At 36.1% G+C, this 16,853-nt stretch overlaps 1 protein-coding gene across 1 annotated transcript; it reads right to left on the bottom strand.

The window, feature by feature from the left end:
• Window positions 1–3,153: 3,153 nt before the first annotated feature.
• LOC136818775 (uncharacterized) lies at window positions 3,154–15,420 on the bottom strand. Its single transcript, XM_067075013.1, has 13 exons — window positions 15,257–15,420; window positions 11,433–11,658; window positions 10,809–11,058; window positions 9,639–9,725; window positions 9,348–9,425; window positions 9,083–9,216; window positions 7,739–7,871; window positions 7,174–7,476; window positions 6,038–6,234; window positions 5,149–5,506; window positions 4,383–4,464; window positions 3,701–3,810; window positions 3,154–3,364 (listed from the first exon to the last, which is right to left on the bottom strand). The coding sequence occupies exons 1-13, from the start codon at window positions 15,363–15,365 to the stop codon at window positions 3,302–3,304; spliced, it is 2,130 nt and encodes a 709-aa protein (XP_066931114.1). The 5' UTR covers window positions 15,366–15,420; the 3' UTR covers window positions 3,154–3,301.
• Between the last annotated feature and the right edge of the window lie 1,433 nt (window positions 15,421–16,853).

The following is a 16,853-nucleotide window of genomic DNA, read 5'->3' as shown; positions in this document are numbered from 1 at the left end:
ATTTTTTTTATCTAGGCTTATACAATTTATAACACCCCCTTCTCACAGACCAGGTAGGATTTTTTCAGCCAGTGGGAAAAAAATAAGGGACTGAAACATGATGGGATTGATATTCCCATGTTTTTCATGGCCGGGGTTTCAATTCTTTTCTTTTGAAGTCAACAAATGGGAAAATATCATGATATTTTGCAGTTAAGAGTGGTTTATTTGATCATTTTCAGTGGGGATATAAATTGGAGGATAATTATTATAACAATTTTCCAGCGGGAAGGGGTGCCAGTGCATCTAAGAGAAGGGGGTGTTTTATAGCTCAGTCTACCTAGATGATTCGAAACCCAGGGTCCGTGAGTTTCTCGCTAATTGTTTGCATGTCTGCATTTTGATATTAGAATGAAAATCGCTTTAGGAAAACCAGGCGGTAAACCAGAAACACCAAAAATAAAAAAACCGTTTACAGCCTGGATATCCAGGCTGACATTTCCCCAGAAATTTGAAACTACCGGGTGTCTCTGAAAAAACTTCCCCCTGTTTGATTCAAAATTACTTTAGGAAAAAAGGCGGTAAAAATCTTTTTCAAAAGGAAAAAAACCAGGGTACCAGAAAAAAACACTCAAAACCAAGTAACACTTTGGAAACAAAAATTTTGATAAAAAAAACCGATATAGCCAGGCCGAATAATAAAACAAAAAAGGACTGTCCATCCATTTGAAACATTTCCCCAGAAATTTGAAACTATGTTTCACTAAAACTCAATTTAACCTAAGAATATGAAAATTTCCAACCACCATGTCTTGGAGAAAACAACATCTACGGTAAAAGCGAATTTAAAAAATACTTTTACATAACTTAACGAGAGACAAACCGAAACCAGAAAACCAAAATCACTTTCTACTTCTCTAAATGTGCAACGTGAACACTGTGAAAGACGAAACGTGAATGCATTCATCAAGCTGCACAAATTCAGACATCGTGTGGTGTTTTATGCAAATCAGATCAGATCTGATTACAAACAAAAGCTCATTAAACAAAAGATTATTCTTTTTTTTAAACGACAGAACGGTCTTATTATCATATATTTTGATTGATTGAATTCTCAGGGGGGAATTTTCTCAGGCGGTATGAGGTTTCACGTTTTATGTAACTCAATCCAATATCCAAAAGACATGTTACGAAAGCAGCCGGCGAGGTGTTTTTTTTCAATGTGTTCTGAGAGTATGTTTCAGCTAGAAATTCTGATCTGTTTAGCCAAGGCTATAAGCTAATAGTATAATTTTGACTTTAGAAAAAAAAATGTACTGTATATTATTAGCTTAGTTGTAAACAAACTTGGTAACAAGCTCGCCTTTGCCAAAGACTTTTCGTTTTTCCAAGGCAATAAAAATATTATTTTTGTCAAAGGCAAAAATGATAACATCCAAGTTATTCCCAAGAGCAATTAAAAATGACTTTTTTTCTTTGTTTGGAACGCGTTATTTTATCAAAACGATCAGAAACGACATTGCGAGAGAAAATACTAGAATCTGATTGGATGTGATAAAACGAGCCGCAACGAGATCTATATGCAATCAGGCGTTTGTATCAGTGCAGTGAAAACTCGTTGAACGGAGGTTAGGCACAATGAAGTATTAAGCCCGAAGGGCTAGAATCGAATCTCCTTGGTAGGATTTGAAGTCAGCAAATCCTACCAAAGATGCACGGCCTTGAGCGGCTCGCCTGGTTTTTACACAAATGACAGATTGAAACTAAAATTTACAGCTAAAATTCGAAAAAAATATCAATCGTAAATAAAGGAATTGCTAGATTCAATCTGTCGTCAAAAATACGACGCATTTTTTAAGACTTCACTTTTTCTTGCCTGAGAAAGGTTAGAGATTGAACTCTAGCCCTTCGGGCTTTAAACTCAATGATCCAAGCTAGATTAGCGTGCAAAGAATCATTGGCTTGGATAATGATAATGAAGCTCTTTAATAGGTAAATAGGAAAGTGGAAATTCTTCTGGACCTGAAAACTGAAGAAAAGTCAAACAAAATTTTGACCCTGGTAAATGCGTATCTGATGTTTTCAGAAACTCATCTGAAAATCGGTGAAATTGACCAAAAGATTAACCATTCAAAAATTATTGAGCTTTAATCCCTTTCCGATATTTTTAGAGCATAAAAAAGAAGAGGGACTCAACAGGGACGGCGGAGGGTCCCCGTATCCTAGTTTGTTTTGAGTAACAAGCTCTTCAAGAGTAAAGGTTCGACCCAGGAAGAAATTTTCATAAAAATAACAAAAGTCTACACCCCCATTCTACACTTCATAAGATTCAAATTTGCTCAATCTTTTTTAGCTTCATGTGTTTCGAAATCTCAAAGAACCTTTGGTATGGAATTTTCTACAGATGAGTCCTTCTTCAAAACATAGAATTCCACCCTGGAATCACCTTGGGAGTAGGAGCATTATACTAGAAGCTGTAACCATGGAATGCAATACATGTTTTTTTATAAGCATATGTTTTTTGGGAAATAAGCTCAGTTATGCTTAGAGATATTTTAGACTCAGGGTCGAAGTATATTTATCATATGCTTATTTTACCGAAAAATTCGAGTCTCCAATTTTTTCAAAATTTGTCGTTGGTATACATGAGGATATTTGTAAAGATTTTTCAGGAAAGTTGTGAGCGATTGCCGCGTTTACGCTTGTATTTTTCTAAATTTAAATGCCGTCTGAAGAAACTTTTTGTTAATTTAATGCAGGTTGTGTACTGTATTAAACATTTTCACTTACATACCTCAAAAGCAAGCTCAGTAATATGCTTGTAATATGCTTATTTTTTAGACAAATTCAGGTATTGGTATGCTTATAAACGTTATGCTTATATAACATGTAATGATGCGAAAATACAAAATAAAGGCCTTATTGAATATATTCAAATAATCATATGGTAACTCATAATTTAGTTAGTTTTCATAACAAGAGAAATATTTATATAATATACTATGAAATTATTTTCATACATATAACATTTATTTCATCCTTATTGTATTTATTATTTATTCTACCTCGCAATTATCCCTAAGTATTATTATCAAAAGATTTGAAGACTAAAAGTAACCAAATCTTATTCTCTTAGAGTCAAACCCCTTTAGAAAAAGTAAAAACAGAAAAAAATTAATTTTTCATGATATTTATTTCAAGTGCAACTGAAAAAAATTACAAAACTAATTTAGTATAATTGCTACAGAAGAGTAAATGGAAATGTGTGGGTCCAAAAATTTGTCTTTGTGACATATTCTTCATCGTGTTTTGTGTTTTGTCTCTATTTGTTTTTCCTGTGTCGTTTTTTAGGGTTTTGTTTCTCTGGTAAATTGTCGATTGGAATCTGATGAAGAAAGTAGAATATATAGTTGTATAAAGAAAATGTTGAACATAAAGAAAGAAAAATGATAAATTGTACATCCACAGAAGAATTGTTTTAAGAAAAGTAAATCTGCCTTCTTTTCCAGACCTTTAAAAGGGAGAAGACAAGAAACTTGTTTGGATGATTATGTTTAACCTAAAAGGGCTAAAATAACAGTTGATTCAAGCCTTAAATCAATAATAAATTATTAAACTTATCATATTAGCCCTCAGAATAAAACGCGTGCAAAGGTATTAAGAATGTCTAAAAAATGATTATTAAAAATTCCTTGCTTTTTCAAAAATAAAATTTCTATACCTCAATGTCAGGGTCAGCTGCTTCGAATCCAAGTATTTGTGAATAGAAATAAAATTCTCCATCTAGGGCTTTCTTCTTGTTTTCAGCTTTCTTGAAACCATGCTCTTCATCTGAAACATTAACAAAAGCAAAATATAAGGTTGTCGGCATTTAGAAACCCAAAAGAATGACGAGGTTATGTCTTTATAAAGCTATTCTGACCAAGGCTTTGTTTATAAAATCCATTCATGTGAATGGGATGTTAGTATAATAGGTGGCTTCGTAAAGGTCTGCAAATATAAAGATTGTTAACAGTCCACCATTTGCTTTCAGTACACTAAATTCTTTAGCCCGGAGAGGGATGTACTAATATAACGATATTAGGTATGCATGGTGATGGGTCGTAAGGGACCCTTATGGCCTGCACATTCCCGACATCCATTTTGTCTAAGTACCCCCACGGCTGCAGAGCCTTTTGTTATATCTTTCACTTATCCGAATGCTCCATTAGAGATTAGAATTTGTAAATGCTTGAAGCATGCATCTTGCTATTGTATGAAAACCGTGCAGATTCCGCAACTTAGATAAGATTCCTGTCTAGCCTTCCGCTCTATCTCACTGATCAGAATATCCTATCAGAAAGAGTTGTAAATGTTTTAAGCTTAGGAGGTTGCAAAGAGGATTGATGAATCAAATAACATACCATCGAAAGAGACATAAGCACATGTTGTCCCTTGATCTTTGAGTGTTGTGTACATAGTTTGTGATTGTTCTGGTGGTACGACCTTAAACAACAAATAACATTTATTATAACATTTACACGCTTTTTTTTTATCAGAATACACTTTATAAGAATGTCCATGATAAAAATGGCTAAAAAATTTAGAATGTGCTAAGAATATCACCATCATGGAATTTTGCTACTGCTGAGAATGCCATTTTTGGAGCATTTTCAATTAATATAAATTGTCAATTACCCCCAAGTAAGGCTCGTTCCTTTCACAAAAAGGCCATTTTATGTTTGAGACGTATGTACTAAATGTTAAATCTAGTCTGAATTAGTATCCTAACCTGAGAATACTGTAAGAATATTTTAGGATGATTTTCCCAAAAAAGTAAAGAATATCCATGATGAAATGGATTTACACCATTCTTATAAAAAAAGAGTGTAGTCTACGTGACCAGAGCGTATGTTTTAAGTCGTCAATAATTGCGACGCATAGTCGACATTTTGGCATGTCAAAGGATAGGTCAAATATTTAATTTGATTTGATTCTTGCGACAATTTAGCAAATCAGTGATTAAGATCAACCTCTTTCGATGATTCAATTATTTAGCGGTAACAGGGTGCTTGCATCCTTTACACACCCCTGTTTGACATTGACAGACCCGGTTGGACCCCACTTTACTGGAAAATTTCGCTGTGGAAAATAGATTCATCAGGGGTGTGGGACAGTGTCTTTACTAACCTTATCCAGAAGTCCCTGAAAGAAGCAGCAAGGATTTTTAAACTGTTCGGTATGGAAGAGTGGCGAACGTGCTTTATAAACAGCTTCTTGTTCGGGGTACGGTGCAATCATTGTGTCGGTGTAATGGCTTTCAAATTTATGAGTATGCTCAGCTAAAGCGCTCAAATCACAGATACCATAGTAGGAAGTTCCAGCGGCGAAAACACGTGGGTTGTTTGTATCGAATGTTAAACAGGCCAGCGTGGTGTAGCCTCCGGATGAACCACCGCTTATTAAGAGTTTGTCCACATCAACCAGACCTTCTGAAACCAAGAATAGAGCACCCGCAAGGCAATCTTCGATGTCGTACACACCCCATCTAGAAATGCAAAAAAACAGTGAAGATTGATTGACTAATAACCATGAGTGCAATGATGATATACATAAATAACGTTAGCGCCAGTTGGACTTTATAACTGTCAGTTTCTCAGCACAGTCTAATGATGTCAAATTTTTTTATACCGGGTGCGCCACAAAAAGGTTTCTCTCTTTAAAATTAATTTTCTCGAAATCTAAAAATTTTCCAAGAACCATTCCTATTCTATTGGAAGAGAGAGAAAGAGGAGAGAAGCTGACCCTCCGATATCATCGGACCGGGCCCTATCCCGGGATAGTTTCCTACCCCTAAATAGGGAAATCACCAGGGAGACCTCCAGCACGATGACCACTACACTACTGCGCCTTCCATTGGAAAGAAGAATAGAATGATAAACTTAAATTTTGATGGGTCATTGATTAAACTCTGTTCATTAGATCGAAAGTTATGCTCAATTGAATAAAAAAGTTACTTTCTGAAAGTGCTTAAACACGTTCCTCTGAAAATACTCAAAGTAAAAAGAAAATGACTTACTTCAATTTCAGTAAATTTCGATAAGCAGTTCCGTAACCAGTGCTTCCTCTGTAATCCATATCAAAGATGGCGATCCCACGAGATGTGAAGTATTGTTTCTGCAAGTCCATGGCAAGACTTGCCGCAGCTGTAGGACCTCCATGAACCTTCAACAAAACTGGTGGTAAACTACCGTCGGGTGCTTTGAAATTCCCATTCTAAGATATGTGAAACAAAATCATTGTATTCTATTGAAGTGGTTTTGTGAGTAAATTAGCAGGTCAATATCAGCGGCTTGTTTTTAAATCATTTTAGTCCCTCCAAAACTTACATAGACATACACAAATATTGCTATCAGGGTCAAATAAAAGAATCGGAAACTCAGACAATAAAGATGGTTTATCTAAAACATCAGTACACGCGCCACATGTAACAAGTAGTACAGTGTAGCGTCTACAAGTAACGCTAGTCTTTAAATTCGTAAGATGTTGTAAGAGTTGATTTTTGCTTTGGAACTTTTTACCATCACAAAACACAAGAAAATACAAAAAGCGAGGTTTCAGGAGCAAGAAGGGGTGGAAATCTTTCAATCAATTTACTTGATAAATTACACAAACATTTTGACCAGACATATCTCACAAAAAAACACTAGCATTTTGTAGTCCCTATATTGTACTTTAGGCGTACAAACTTTCGCGAGCAGAAACTTTCGCGAGGACGAAAAATCGCGAAATTCACGACATTTACTTTCGCGACTTTAAGGGGAAAATATTTTTCGCGAGCATAAACTTTCGCGAATCAAGACGTAAAATTGAGAATTTTCACATGAAAAAATAGCTTAGTGGGGCAAATACTTCTTGGATTGGCTTTCAAACATTTATCCTTTGTCTTATTAGTCTTTTAGCAGGCTAAAAAGTGCCATAAAGTTACATTTTATTTGAAGTTTGAAGTTTTACAGATTTTCTATTTTGTCAAGAATTTTTTGCAAGCATAAACTTTCGCGAATGGCCATTCCTAGAATTTTTAAATACATTTACTTTCGCGAAAAGAGCCAAAATTCGCGAAAATCGCGAAAGTTTCTGTTCGCGAAAGTTTGTACGCCTAAAGTAAGTGCAACATTGCGTTCATCACTGAACTCAAATTTAAAAACTTCTTACCTTAGGTGGGTAGTAGTAACCGTAAGCTTTTCCAGGTGATCCTTTTTTGGGCGTGTCGAAACATTTTTTGACCGGCACTGATAAAAATGGTTCTTCAACGATGTTTTTACCAGAGTAATAAAAGTCATCTATTTGTCCTGTAGTCACGTTGATGCGTACGATTTTGGAAGGTTTCATTGGGCTGACAACTTGCAAGAAGAGATATGCACCATCAGGTGAGAAAATACAGTATGACGCATGCTCACTGACACCAAGGGTATATTCATTGTATGAACCACTGGAGATGCTTAATAATGCAGGTTTCTAAAGCGATGTGAAAGTTTAAAGAATTCAATTTGCACTGAGAAATATGCTGAGTTTAAACATCTTCCAACCTTTGACAAGCAAGAAAAAAGTTAACACTTTCTTAAATATACGCGTTCGATATTGTTCAAATTTTTGAGGTAATGGTTACTTCCCATCCAGCATTTGTGAAAATATCACGCGGTTCGCACTAATTATGCAGAAAATTAGTAGCTTCGAATTGGAGATCCATATTTGTTAAGAAAACTTTAAAGATTCCTACCCCTCCATATAGGACGGCCACTTGGTCAGCATTCTTTGGGTTCGGATAATATGATCGATATCCAAAATCCCAGCATGGTGAACCAAGCTCTTGTGCTTTGTCTTGATGAACACATTTCAATGAATCAACGAATCTTTATTTTGACGTCAAATAAAATCTGTGCGGTTGTGCTCTTGACAATGCAACAAAATGGCGAAAACTTCTGAAAATCTTAACACGGAAATTTCATCAAAATATGGATCCTGCACCCCAAATGAATGCTTTATAAATGAAATAATACGGGATAACGATGTCTTGCAGTGTAGGAAGTGTCAAAGATTTGTTCATTATGCCTGTTCGGAGCTTCCAGCCTACCAAGTACAGATTTGCCTTCAGTACAAAGCAAGGAGATTCGAATGTGCGAAATGCATCACAGTCACGCCAATATTATTAGAGAAGTTCAAAACAAGTAAACAAAGAACGACCAAAAAAGGCAACAAATACTGGAGGTAAAGAGAAAGATCAAGATGAGCAATGTGTTTTCGCTAGACTGGATAGACTGGAGAAGAAGATCGACGATCTTGTAAACAAAGATGATGTCGTTAAAGGATTCAAACAACAGCAGACATACGCTAGCATCGCTAAAGATGAGCTAAAGAAAAAAGACCACGATATAGAATCAAAGCAACAACAGACATACGCTAGCATTACTAAAGATGAGCTAAAGAAACAAGAGGTAACGATCAAGAATTTCATCAAAGAAGAGAAAGAAGAAGAACGATGGTTAAACTTAACAAAGTACAATATCATTGTTCACAACCTCGGAGAGAACAAACATGAAGACCTAGAAGAACAACGTGTAGGTGATAAGGATTATGTTGAAGAAGTTGTACAAAACCAAATGGGATTAAAGGTAAACATCGTCAGCGCAGAAAGAATAGGAGCTCGGAAGGACGAAATGTTCAAAACAAAAAGATGGCGACCCTTGAAAGTCGTGCTAAAGAACGAAGAAGAGAAACGTCATATTCTGGCATCAGTCCACAAATTAGAGAAAGACGAATTTAGAGTATCCGACGATTTTTCGAAGAAAGAACGCGAAACCATCAAAGAGTGGCATAGGAAGGCAAAGGAGAAAACAGAATTACAAAAGGATGGCAGCTGGATATATAAGGTTAGAGGAAGTCCTCGGACAAGACTCTACTTTAAGAAGATCTGTAACAAACCCGTTACTGAAAATGAAATATTGTAAAGACGGCTGGTTAAGAGGCCCACCGTGCGCCTACAACTGTAAAATTGTAAAATGTTAAGCATGATTATTTCATAGAGGTCGATAGACCTGAGAAATATATTACTGTAAATTAAATTAATGTTGGTGTATCTGAATGCAGATGTTGAACCTCGTACAAATTCCACCAGCCATCTTTGTCGGCAACAACTAAGAGTTTACCATCAGCTGTCCATCGTGGTTCCATCAGATTGAGGTTTTCTTCACCAGCAATCTGAGAAAGATTAAGTTTAGGTTTTAAGAGGCTGTTCATATGACCTATTGGCTCCTTCGTAAGAATGTTGTGATTTAATAAATGTTGAGCTAAATCTACACATTGCAGGCGTATATAAATGCTATCCATACCTTTTTGTGTTCTCCTACATGAATCTTCTCACCATCGGTGTGGAAATGTCCGATGTATAGTTGTGTTTCGTCCCATGGCTGAAATACAAGTTCTCATTAGTATCGTTGACAAGAAACCACTTAGATTTAAAATATATTATTTAATTGATAAAAAATGCTGGGGTGGTATTGAAGCGTGAAAATAGCAACAATTTCCAAGAGGAAGTAAAATTTTAGAAATTTTCAATATTGACCATAACCCCCCCCACCCCCATGTTACTGATTCAAAACACAACAAACTGAACAACTTACCATATTGTTATGAACCCAGGTAATATAGGCTACTTTCTTGCCATCCGGGCTAACGCGTGGTGTGGAGTAGAAGTCATTTCCACTAGCCTGTAAAATATGAGAATTCAAAGAATTACAATTTCTTGATTTAGAAAAACTTTCACACTGAGGTATAAGCTTTGGGAATTTAGTTTCTTAGTGTCTGGCACTGCCAGCTATAACTATTCTTAGGAGCAGACAGATAAGCGTTTCTCCAGCTCATTAATGTCTGCAGTTTTACAAATGATAGTAAAATAGATACGAAACTAAGACTGAAATCAGTAGGTTATTGTTTGGTCAACGTCTACAAAAGGGGCCTTTTCTTGAACCGTCATCAACTGCAACTGGTTATGGTTAAAAAACCACTATATCTCCAGCTTTGGTGGGAATGAACTTTTTATGTTTGAGAGGAGGTAAACAAATAGATAAGTAAGTAAAAGGAAGTTTGCGATCGCAGTCGAGGGCGACCCAAAGGCTCCCTTTTCCTATAGCTGTCTACTTGAAGGTAGGAGAGGGCGCCACTCCCTTCCCTGGATTTCTCCATTTACCCTTGATCTGGCTCTTTAGTTGCTGAGCATCAAGCAGATAGGCATCAAGTACCATTTTGGGAATCTTTAGTACGACCCGGCTGGGGATCGAACCCACAACCTTGCGCACCGTAGCTGGATAATCTACCTTCATGCTACGGTCGCTAAAATTGATAGTGTAGCATGCTATAATCAGTGCCATAACACATTGGCAATTTTGGCAATTTTACCATTTTTTGAAAATTGAAGTTCGAGCGAGAATTGTCAATTTCGGGCCTTCAACTTGGTTTCATCAAATATTTCGATCTGGGAGGGATTTGTTGGTTTCAAGCCCTACCGGACCATTTTTGAACTTTTGGATCCTCAGTTACTAAGGTCCTAGGTCTTAAGTTTAGCGTTAAAACTCAGAGTCAACACTTTACTTTTCAAACCTAATTTAGAGCGCTTCCAAATTGTTTGTGGTTATAAAATTTTGCGGGGAATTTCCCTTTTGTGCCAAGTATTTTGGCACTGATTGTGGACAACTACTTCAGACATAAGCAAAACATACAAACTGATATTATCCCTTTACGATTATTGTATTGTTTAACTCCAGGCTAACAAATTGAATGAAAATTTAACTTACGAAAATAGTTTGTTGTGCTGTGTTGGTATTTATAGCAACCAATGTATTTCTACATTGTCCATCTTTTTCGACAGTAGCACTGTAATGATCTTCACGGACACAAAAGAAGAAATTATCTGCCCGGCTGAAATCCATGTCCGCATAACGGTAAGGTGATTTGTTTCCCGGATTCTCCGTTTCGGAAAGTTGGGTCAATCGTTTGGGAACACGGTCATGCTTAGTGACTGTGTAAATACAATTGTCCTGAAAACCAAAACAACATATCAATGATTATACGAAAAAAAAATGCAAGAAAAACTCTTCTCTGATTACAGGGTGTCTTGAAAAAAGGTTTGTGTTTGACCGTTGCTATCAGTAGAAAAAATCGTGAGTGTATCGCAAAATCTAATCAAAATCTAAAATCTAACAGTCTTTCGAGTCAAATTTGTACACAAGTGCACCGTTTCTTTGCACAAAATTTAAACAACACTCTTTCGAGTCAGATTTGTACACGAGTCAAATGCTTTGGTTCTTTTCAGGAACCCTTTATAAACATTTATCATTACACTGCGATCCCGGACAAAAGGTCTTGTGAAATTTAACATTGCCGCCGTTAATCCATTATGAAAGTTACAGGGGGTTTACATGCAAGTCAGAAAAAATCCACTCATAACAAGGTTGGAGAAATAGATGACGTCATTGTTCACCATATAAGCGGCACCACCATACTCATGGACCATGTCATAAACGTCGCAGCCACCTTGTGGGGTCCACCTTTCAGGGGTTCCATCAGTAGAATCAGTGACATTTATGCTAAAAATAGTTGTCATACCACCCTCTGTCGGGCGTAACTCATCCCAATAAATTTTACCTGAAGAAAAAGGAAATTTGGTAAAACAAAAAGATAATTTTCGTATGACAGATGAGAAAAGAGGATTTCATTCCACCTATTCTCATTCTATCCAATTAATTTGTGACCCGATTTTATCGGACGAGAAGCCTAGAAGAGATTTAAAGACCCCTTTCTCAGTGACCAAGTGAAGTTTCAAAATCCGCCAGGTTGGCTATGAAAAAAAGAACTCACGACTTGGATTTGAGATCTCAAAAACTCACTAGGGTGAGATTTTTCACCTCAACTTTCACCGGGGTAGGAAACATTTGTCATTTGAAAGTATTCACGTGTCTGGTTTTCCTTATCTTGATCTTTTAACCTCGGGGGGGGGGGTGTACTAGGGTTGCGAGCTGACGGGACGGGGGGGTGCCGCCCGACTTTCGAACTTTGGACCCTTACCGGGACTAAAAAGGAGAAAACAAAGGAAAATTTTGGGAATTTTGTGACAAATTTGATCAATTTCGACCAAATTTCGATCTTTCAGGGGTAAAAAGTTGAAATTTTTCGAATCTTCCAACCTTTAGTGGGACGGAAATTTGATTTTCAGATTTTCCTGACCCTTTGCGGGTCTTTGGAAGTCCAAAAAAGGTACCCTTAAGGGCGGCACATACCGTACCCTCCATTTGCCTAAGTACCCCCCGGGCTTATAATTCACTAGTGTGTATTTTTTGACCGGATTGCCCTAATCAAAGCAATTTTTGACCAGAGTAAGACAATAAATCTCAAATTTTTGACCGGGCTAAAGGATTTCAATAAATTTGGCCGGTTTACTTTATTATTCTTCCGGGATTAAAGTTAGCCTATAGAGGTTTTTCATGTTTTTTTAAGTTACGTAACTTCCGCCATTATGGAAGCAAACATTCGATTTCTGTGAGTGACTGTTAAGGGCTCTGACCATAGTCAGAAAATTGATTTTAGTATCTGAACATAAAAGTTATGTTTTAGATTCTTTAACACTTTTAACAAAGAATTGTCTTTATAAATTGCTTTTTAATCAAACCCCACAAGAGTAATTAAGAACTTAATTGCAAAAATGACGTTATGAACTTTAAAAAGACGTTAATAATATGTTGCATCGCCTTCTTTTATAAAAAGTGCTAAGTTTTAATAGGTAATTAACCTTTTTGTTTCGAACTTTTTTCAAACTTTCCTCAAAGAATTGAACTATTTTAAATTTTGCGGAAAATTTTTCTAAAAAGATGTGTCAAAAGTTATGACGGATTTTTTAAGGAAAATCCAGATGAAAAATTGATGAAAAACCACTATTTTGAAGATTTCGAGACAAAGAAGCATTTACAAAAATTTTCCGCAAAAATTTTTATTGTTCGGTAAAAGATACACCATCTACTGCGAAAATTGTTTCAAAATGTTTTTTCTTCGCCGAAACTAAGCTCTTCAAAGTTGAAATACTCTTCCTCGCAAAAGTCTTCATTTTCTTCTTCATCAAATTTTTTCAATGCAATTTTTGAATTTTCAGATTCAGGAATAGTTTGTCTAACAGAAAATGTATAACATGCCATAGTTTTGTTGGTTACATCAGTCAGAAAACACATTTTAAACACGGCAATTATGAAAAATTCACTATGGTCAGAGTCCTTAAGTGAAATTTATTCCTTTATGGAAGCAAACGTTCGAATATGTAGAGGCGATCCCTTACGCAAATGGAACGTTTCCTTCCATAATGGCGGAAATTTCCAAACTTAATAAAACATGAAAAAATGTTTTTAACCGGGTTATCCACCGGGGTGGATCTCAACGGAATGATAAGCCGATGTGTCTTACTCAATGTTATTTCAACGGTCAAGAGAGGAGATGCTATATGGACGTTTTTATTGAGTCCCCTGGGAAATATTCAATTTTCCTAAGAGTCAAAAATATTTTAAAGCATAAATGAAACATGCATGACCTTAAAATAAACTGAAAATCCTATTCCAAAAGGATTTCGTGGTCATTGAACGTAATCAAATTTCACAACACAAGCTGCAGAAAATGTCTCCCTTTTTGGATACTTTTATCTGACCACAATATAGATGTTGCATTGTTGTTAATCTCAGACGAGTATTTTTTTCCGGTTATGGTAAGGAAACTTCAAACCACAATTTGCAATCCAGTAGTTTTTTCTCTAAGAAGGAGTGTGTTTTGTCACGAAAGTTTTTAAAACTCTCTTCCTCGTACAAAAGTTTCAAAAAGGGTAATTCCTTTGTTTTCTTTTTCAGACTCGTTATTTTGAAGCATTACTTCAGAAGAAATGCATGGGTTTGCTGATTGACAAATTGGCGTTATATGACGGACTGACAACTTGGATGTAATTATCTCTTGACAGATTGGTGACCGCCCAAGCTAAAGCTCTAAAGGAGCGATCCCGTTTTCTATTACTTTAATGGGATAAGATTTCGCGGATTTCGGTGTCATCCGTGAAATTAAATTCAAATGGAAATTTGAAAAGCCCTTATCCACGAAATATTTTAAACAAAACTCGATGTCAAATAAACTACTTTTAAAATACAAGCATCAAAGAAACGCTAATAATGCGTATTTATTTCAACAACCAAAATGCATGATTTGACAATAAAGGGCACAAAATCATGAAAAAATTAATTCTCAATGCTTCCATCTGCGAAATTAAGTCCCCGCGAAATCCTAAAATTTCACGGATGACTTCCGAACAATCAGTGATCAACTCCCACTCAGGCGAGACCAATTTAATTTGTTGTTCTACGGACAGATCGTTAGAAAAATATGGGTGGGTCGGTCGGTCGGCAAAATAAGAATAAATTTTTCATTTATCAGGGTTGGTAAGTTACCGAGAAAATTTTCCAAAAAGTATCTGGATCGAAAATTCACTTTGTTTTTTATCTTCGATGAAAATATCATAATAAAATTTTAGTGTATGGAATGCTTTTTATGATTTTTCAATTTATTGAATTAATTTTCAGCTTTAATTCAAGTTTAATTCTTACAAATAACTAGTGTGTAAAATATATTGTAGTGGAAATTCGATATTATTGTTTTTTTCATTTTAGCAAAAATATGGTCGGTCGGGCCCGTAGAACAACAAATTAAACTGGTCTCACCTCATAACCATCTGCTCCGGCAGAATTATTAACTCATTCTACCTCACTTCTTAACTCACTCATTGTTTTGTGTATTACCGTGAAAAAGGGTAACTTGCATCAGTGGAGGCTAACATGCATAGCCCTCAAATGAAAGACCCGGCTGGTCATTAAAATACACATACCCAGCTCCGCCTGCCAGCTCTACTCTACCATTTTTGTTTTGATTTATTTTCGTATTTTAATGACCAGCCGGGTCATTCATTTGAGGGCTATGCATGTTAGCCTCCACTGATGCAAGTTACCCTTTCTCACGGTATCTTGCCATTGGCAAAAGCAAATGGGAAAGCCGTTTTCAAAATCTTCTCAGCGTATCAGATATCTGTAGGTACCCAATTCGAGCTTTCAAACTCGTTTTTGGGCATTGAATGAAGGAGATTTTGAAAATTTTTATTGTTTATTCGGCTTTGCCAGCAATGTGGAACATCTTTCTTATATCCTAAAAAAATCTTTCGTGTACTTACTACTATCAAATCGATCGAAATACATGCGGACGATTGAATTTGATGCTTGTACAACATCGTCACTTTTCAAGGGACTTTCCCATTCACCATATTCCTTGACTTGCACCATTTTGAATGTTTAAAGGGTTTAGATATCTAAAAAAACGTGAAAAAGTTGTTACAAATTAACAGGAGCAAGATAAAGGTCTAGATCCGTCTATAGCTTTCAGTCAATATACTTTACTTCGGATTCCCTTTTTATTCACTTTAGGGCCGATATTTATTTTACGTCAATTGCACGCCTAGCCCGTGCCTTTCTCAGGGGGTTTGAGCATGGGTCTAAAAAGGGACCTAAAGCTAGAAACTTACAAAACCTACCATCCGTCTAAACGGAGAAAAGACATGTTTACACTAACACAATCTTTTTTCTCTTTCCAAACACAGTTAGAAGAGACTGCGCGACGGATAGATAAACAGACGTTTTTGGATATTTTTGGAAAGTTATTTATTTTGACAGCGAAATGGTTCTTAATGCTTTGTTTACAGGGAATACAATAATTTTCTTTTTGAAAGGGAAAAAGCACTTATGGTCCTACTTTTAGAAATTTCGAAATGACAGATACAGCCACTTGTTTTGAGTATGTCACGATTTTGAGTCACGAACTTCGAAGGCCTTCAAACGCTAGTTTTTTTAATATGATGGTTTGAATACTAACAGGTTTTTTAAATTCGCTATTTCCAATTTTCGAGAAAACTTCGCTAACCGGTCGCTAAAGGGTTAACGCTTTGCAGGCTTTAAAACATGTAATTTCTCAGGAACCGGGAGATGAGATACTTGGATCTCCGGAAGGATCACAATTTTTTAAAAATATGGACCAACTAAGCGAGGATCAATCTAAAAGTTTGGAAAATTAAAAAAACTTTGAGTTTTTAATCAAATCAGAATGATCATCATAATCACCCGTGGTGGCAGGGGCAAGTGCCAAGTCAGAAAATGGGAAAAATAGCATGATATTTTGCAGTGAAGATTGGTTTACAGTATTTGATCATTTTCAATTGGAGGATAATTTTCCACCGGGGACAATATTTTGGACAGTTTTTCCATAGTGGAAAGGGGTCCCAGTGAGTCTGTGAGAAGGGGGTGTCTTATTGTAGATGGGTCCACCTAGATGATTTAAAACCCAAAGTCCGTGAATTTCTAGCTAATTGTGTGCATGTCTGCATTTTGTTATGGGAATACAAATCGCTTTAGGAAAAGCAGGCGGTAAACCAGAAACACCAAAAATATGAAAACTGTTTACAGCCTTGATATCCATTAGGGCAGGCTAACGTATTGCCCCAGAAATTTGAAATTGTGTTTCACTAATCTCAATTTAGCCTAAGAATATGAAATCTCAAATCACCATGTCTTGGAGAAAACAACATCCAGAAAACCAAAACCACTCTCTACTTCTCTACATGTGCAACGTGAACTCTTTGAAAGACGAAACGTGAATGCATTCATCAAGCTGTACAACTTCAGACATCGTGTGGTGTTTTATGCAAAACAGTCTGATCTGATTACAAACAAAAGCTCATTAAACAAAAGATTATTCTTTTTTAAACGACAGAACGGTCT

The sequence above is a fragment of the Clytia hemisphaerica genome, unplaced genomic scaffold (genome assembly GCF_902728285.1).
Source record: "Clytia hemisphaerica strain Z4C2 unplaced genomic scaffold, Clytia hemisphaerica genome assembly, whole genome shotgun sequence".
Classification (NCBI taxonomy): domain Eukaryota; kingdom Metazoa; phylum Cnidaria; class Hydrozoa; order Leptothecata; family Clytiidae; genus Clytia; species Clytia hemisphaerica.
Note: the sequence above shows the minus strand (reverse complement) of the source record. Positions and strands in the feature narration are given on the sequence as shown.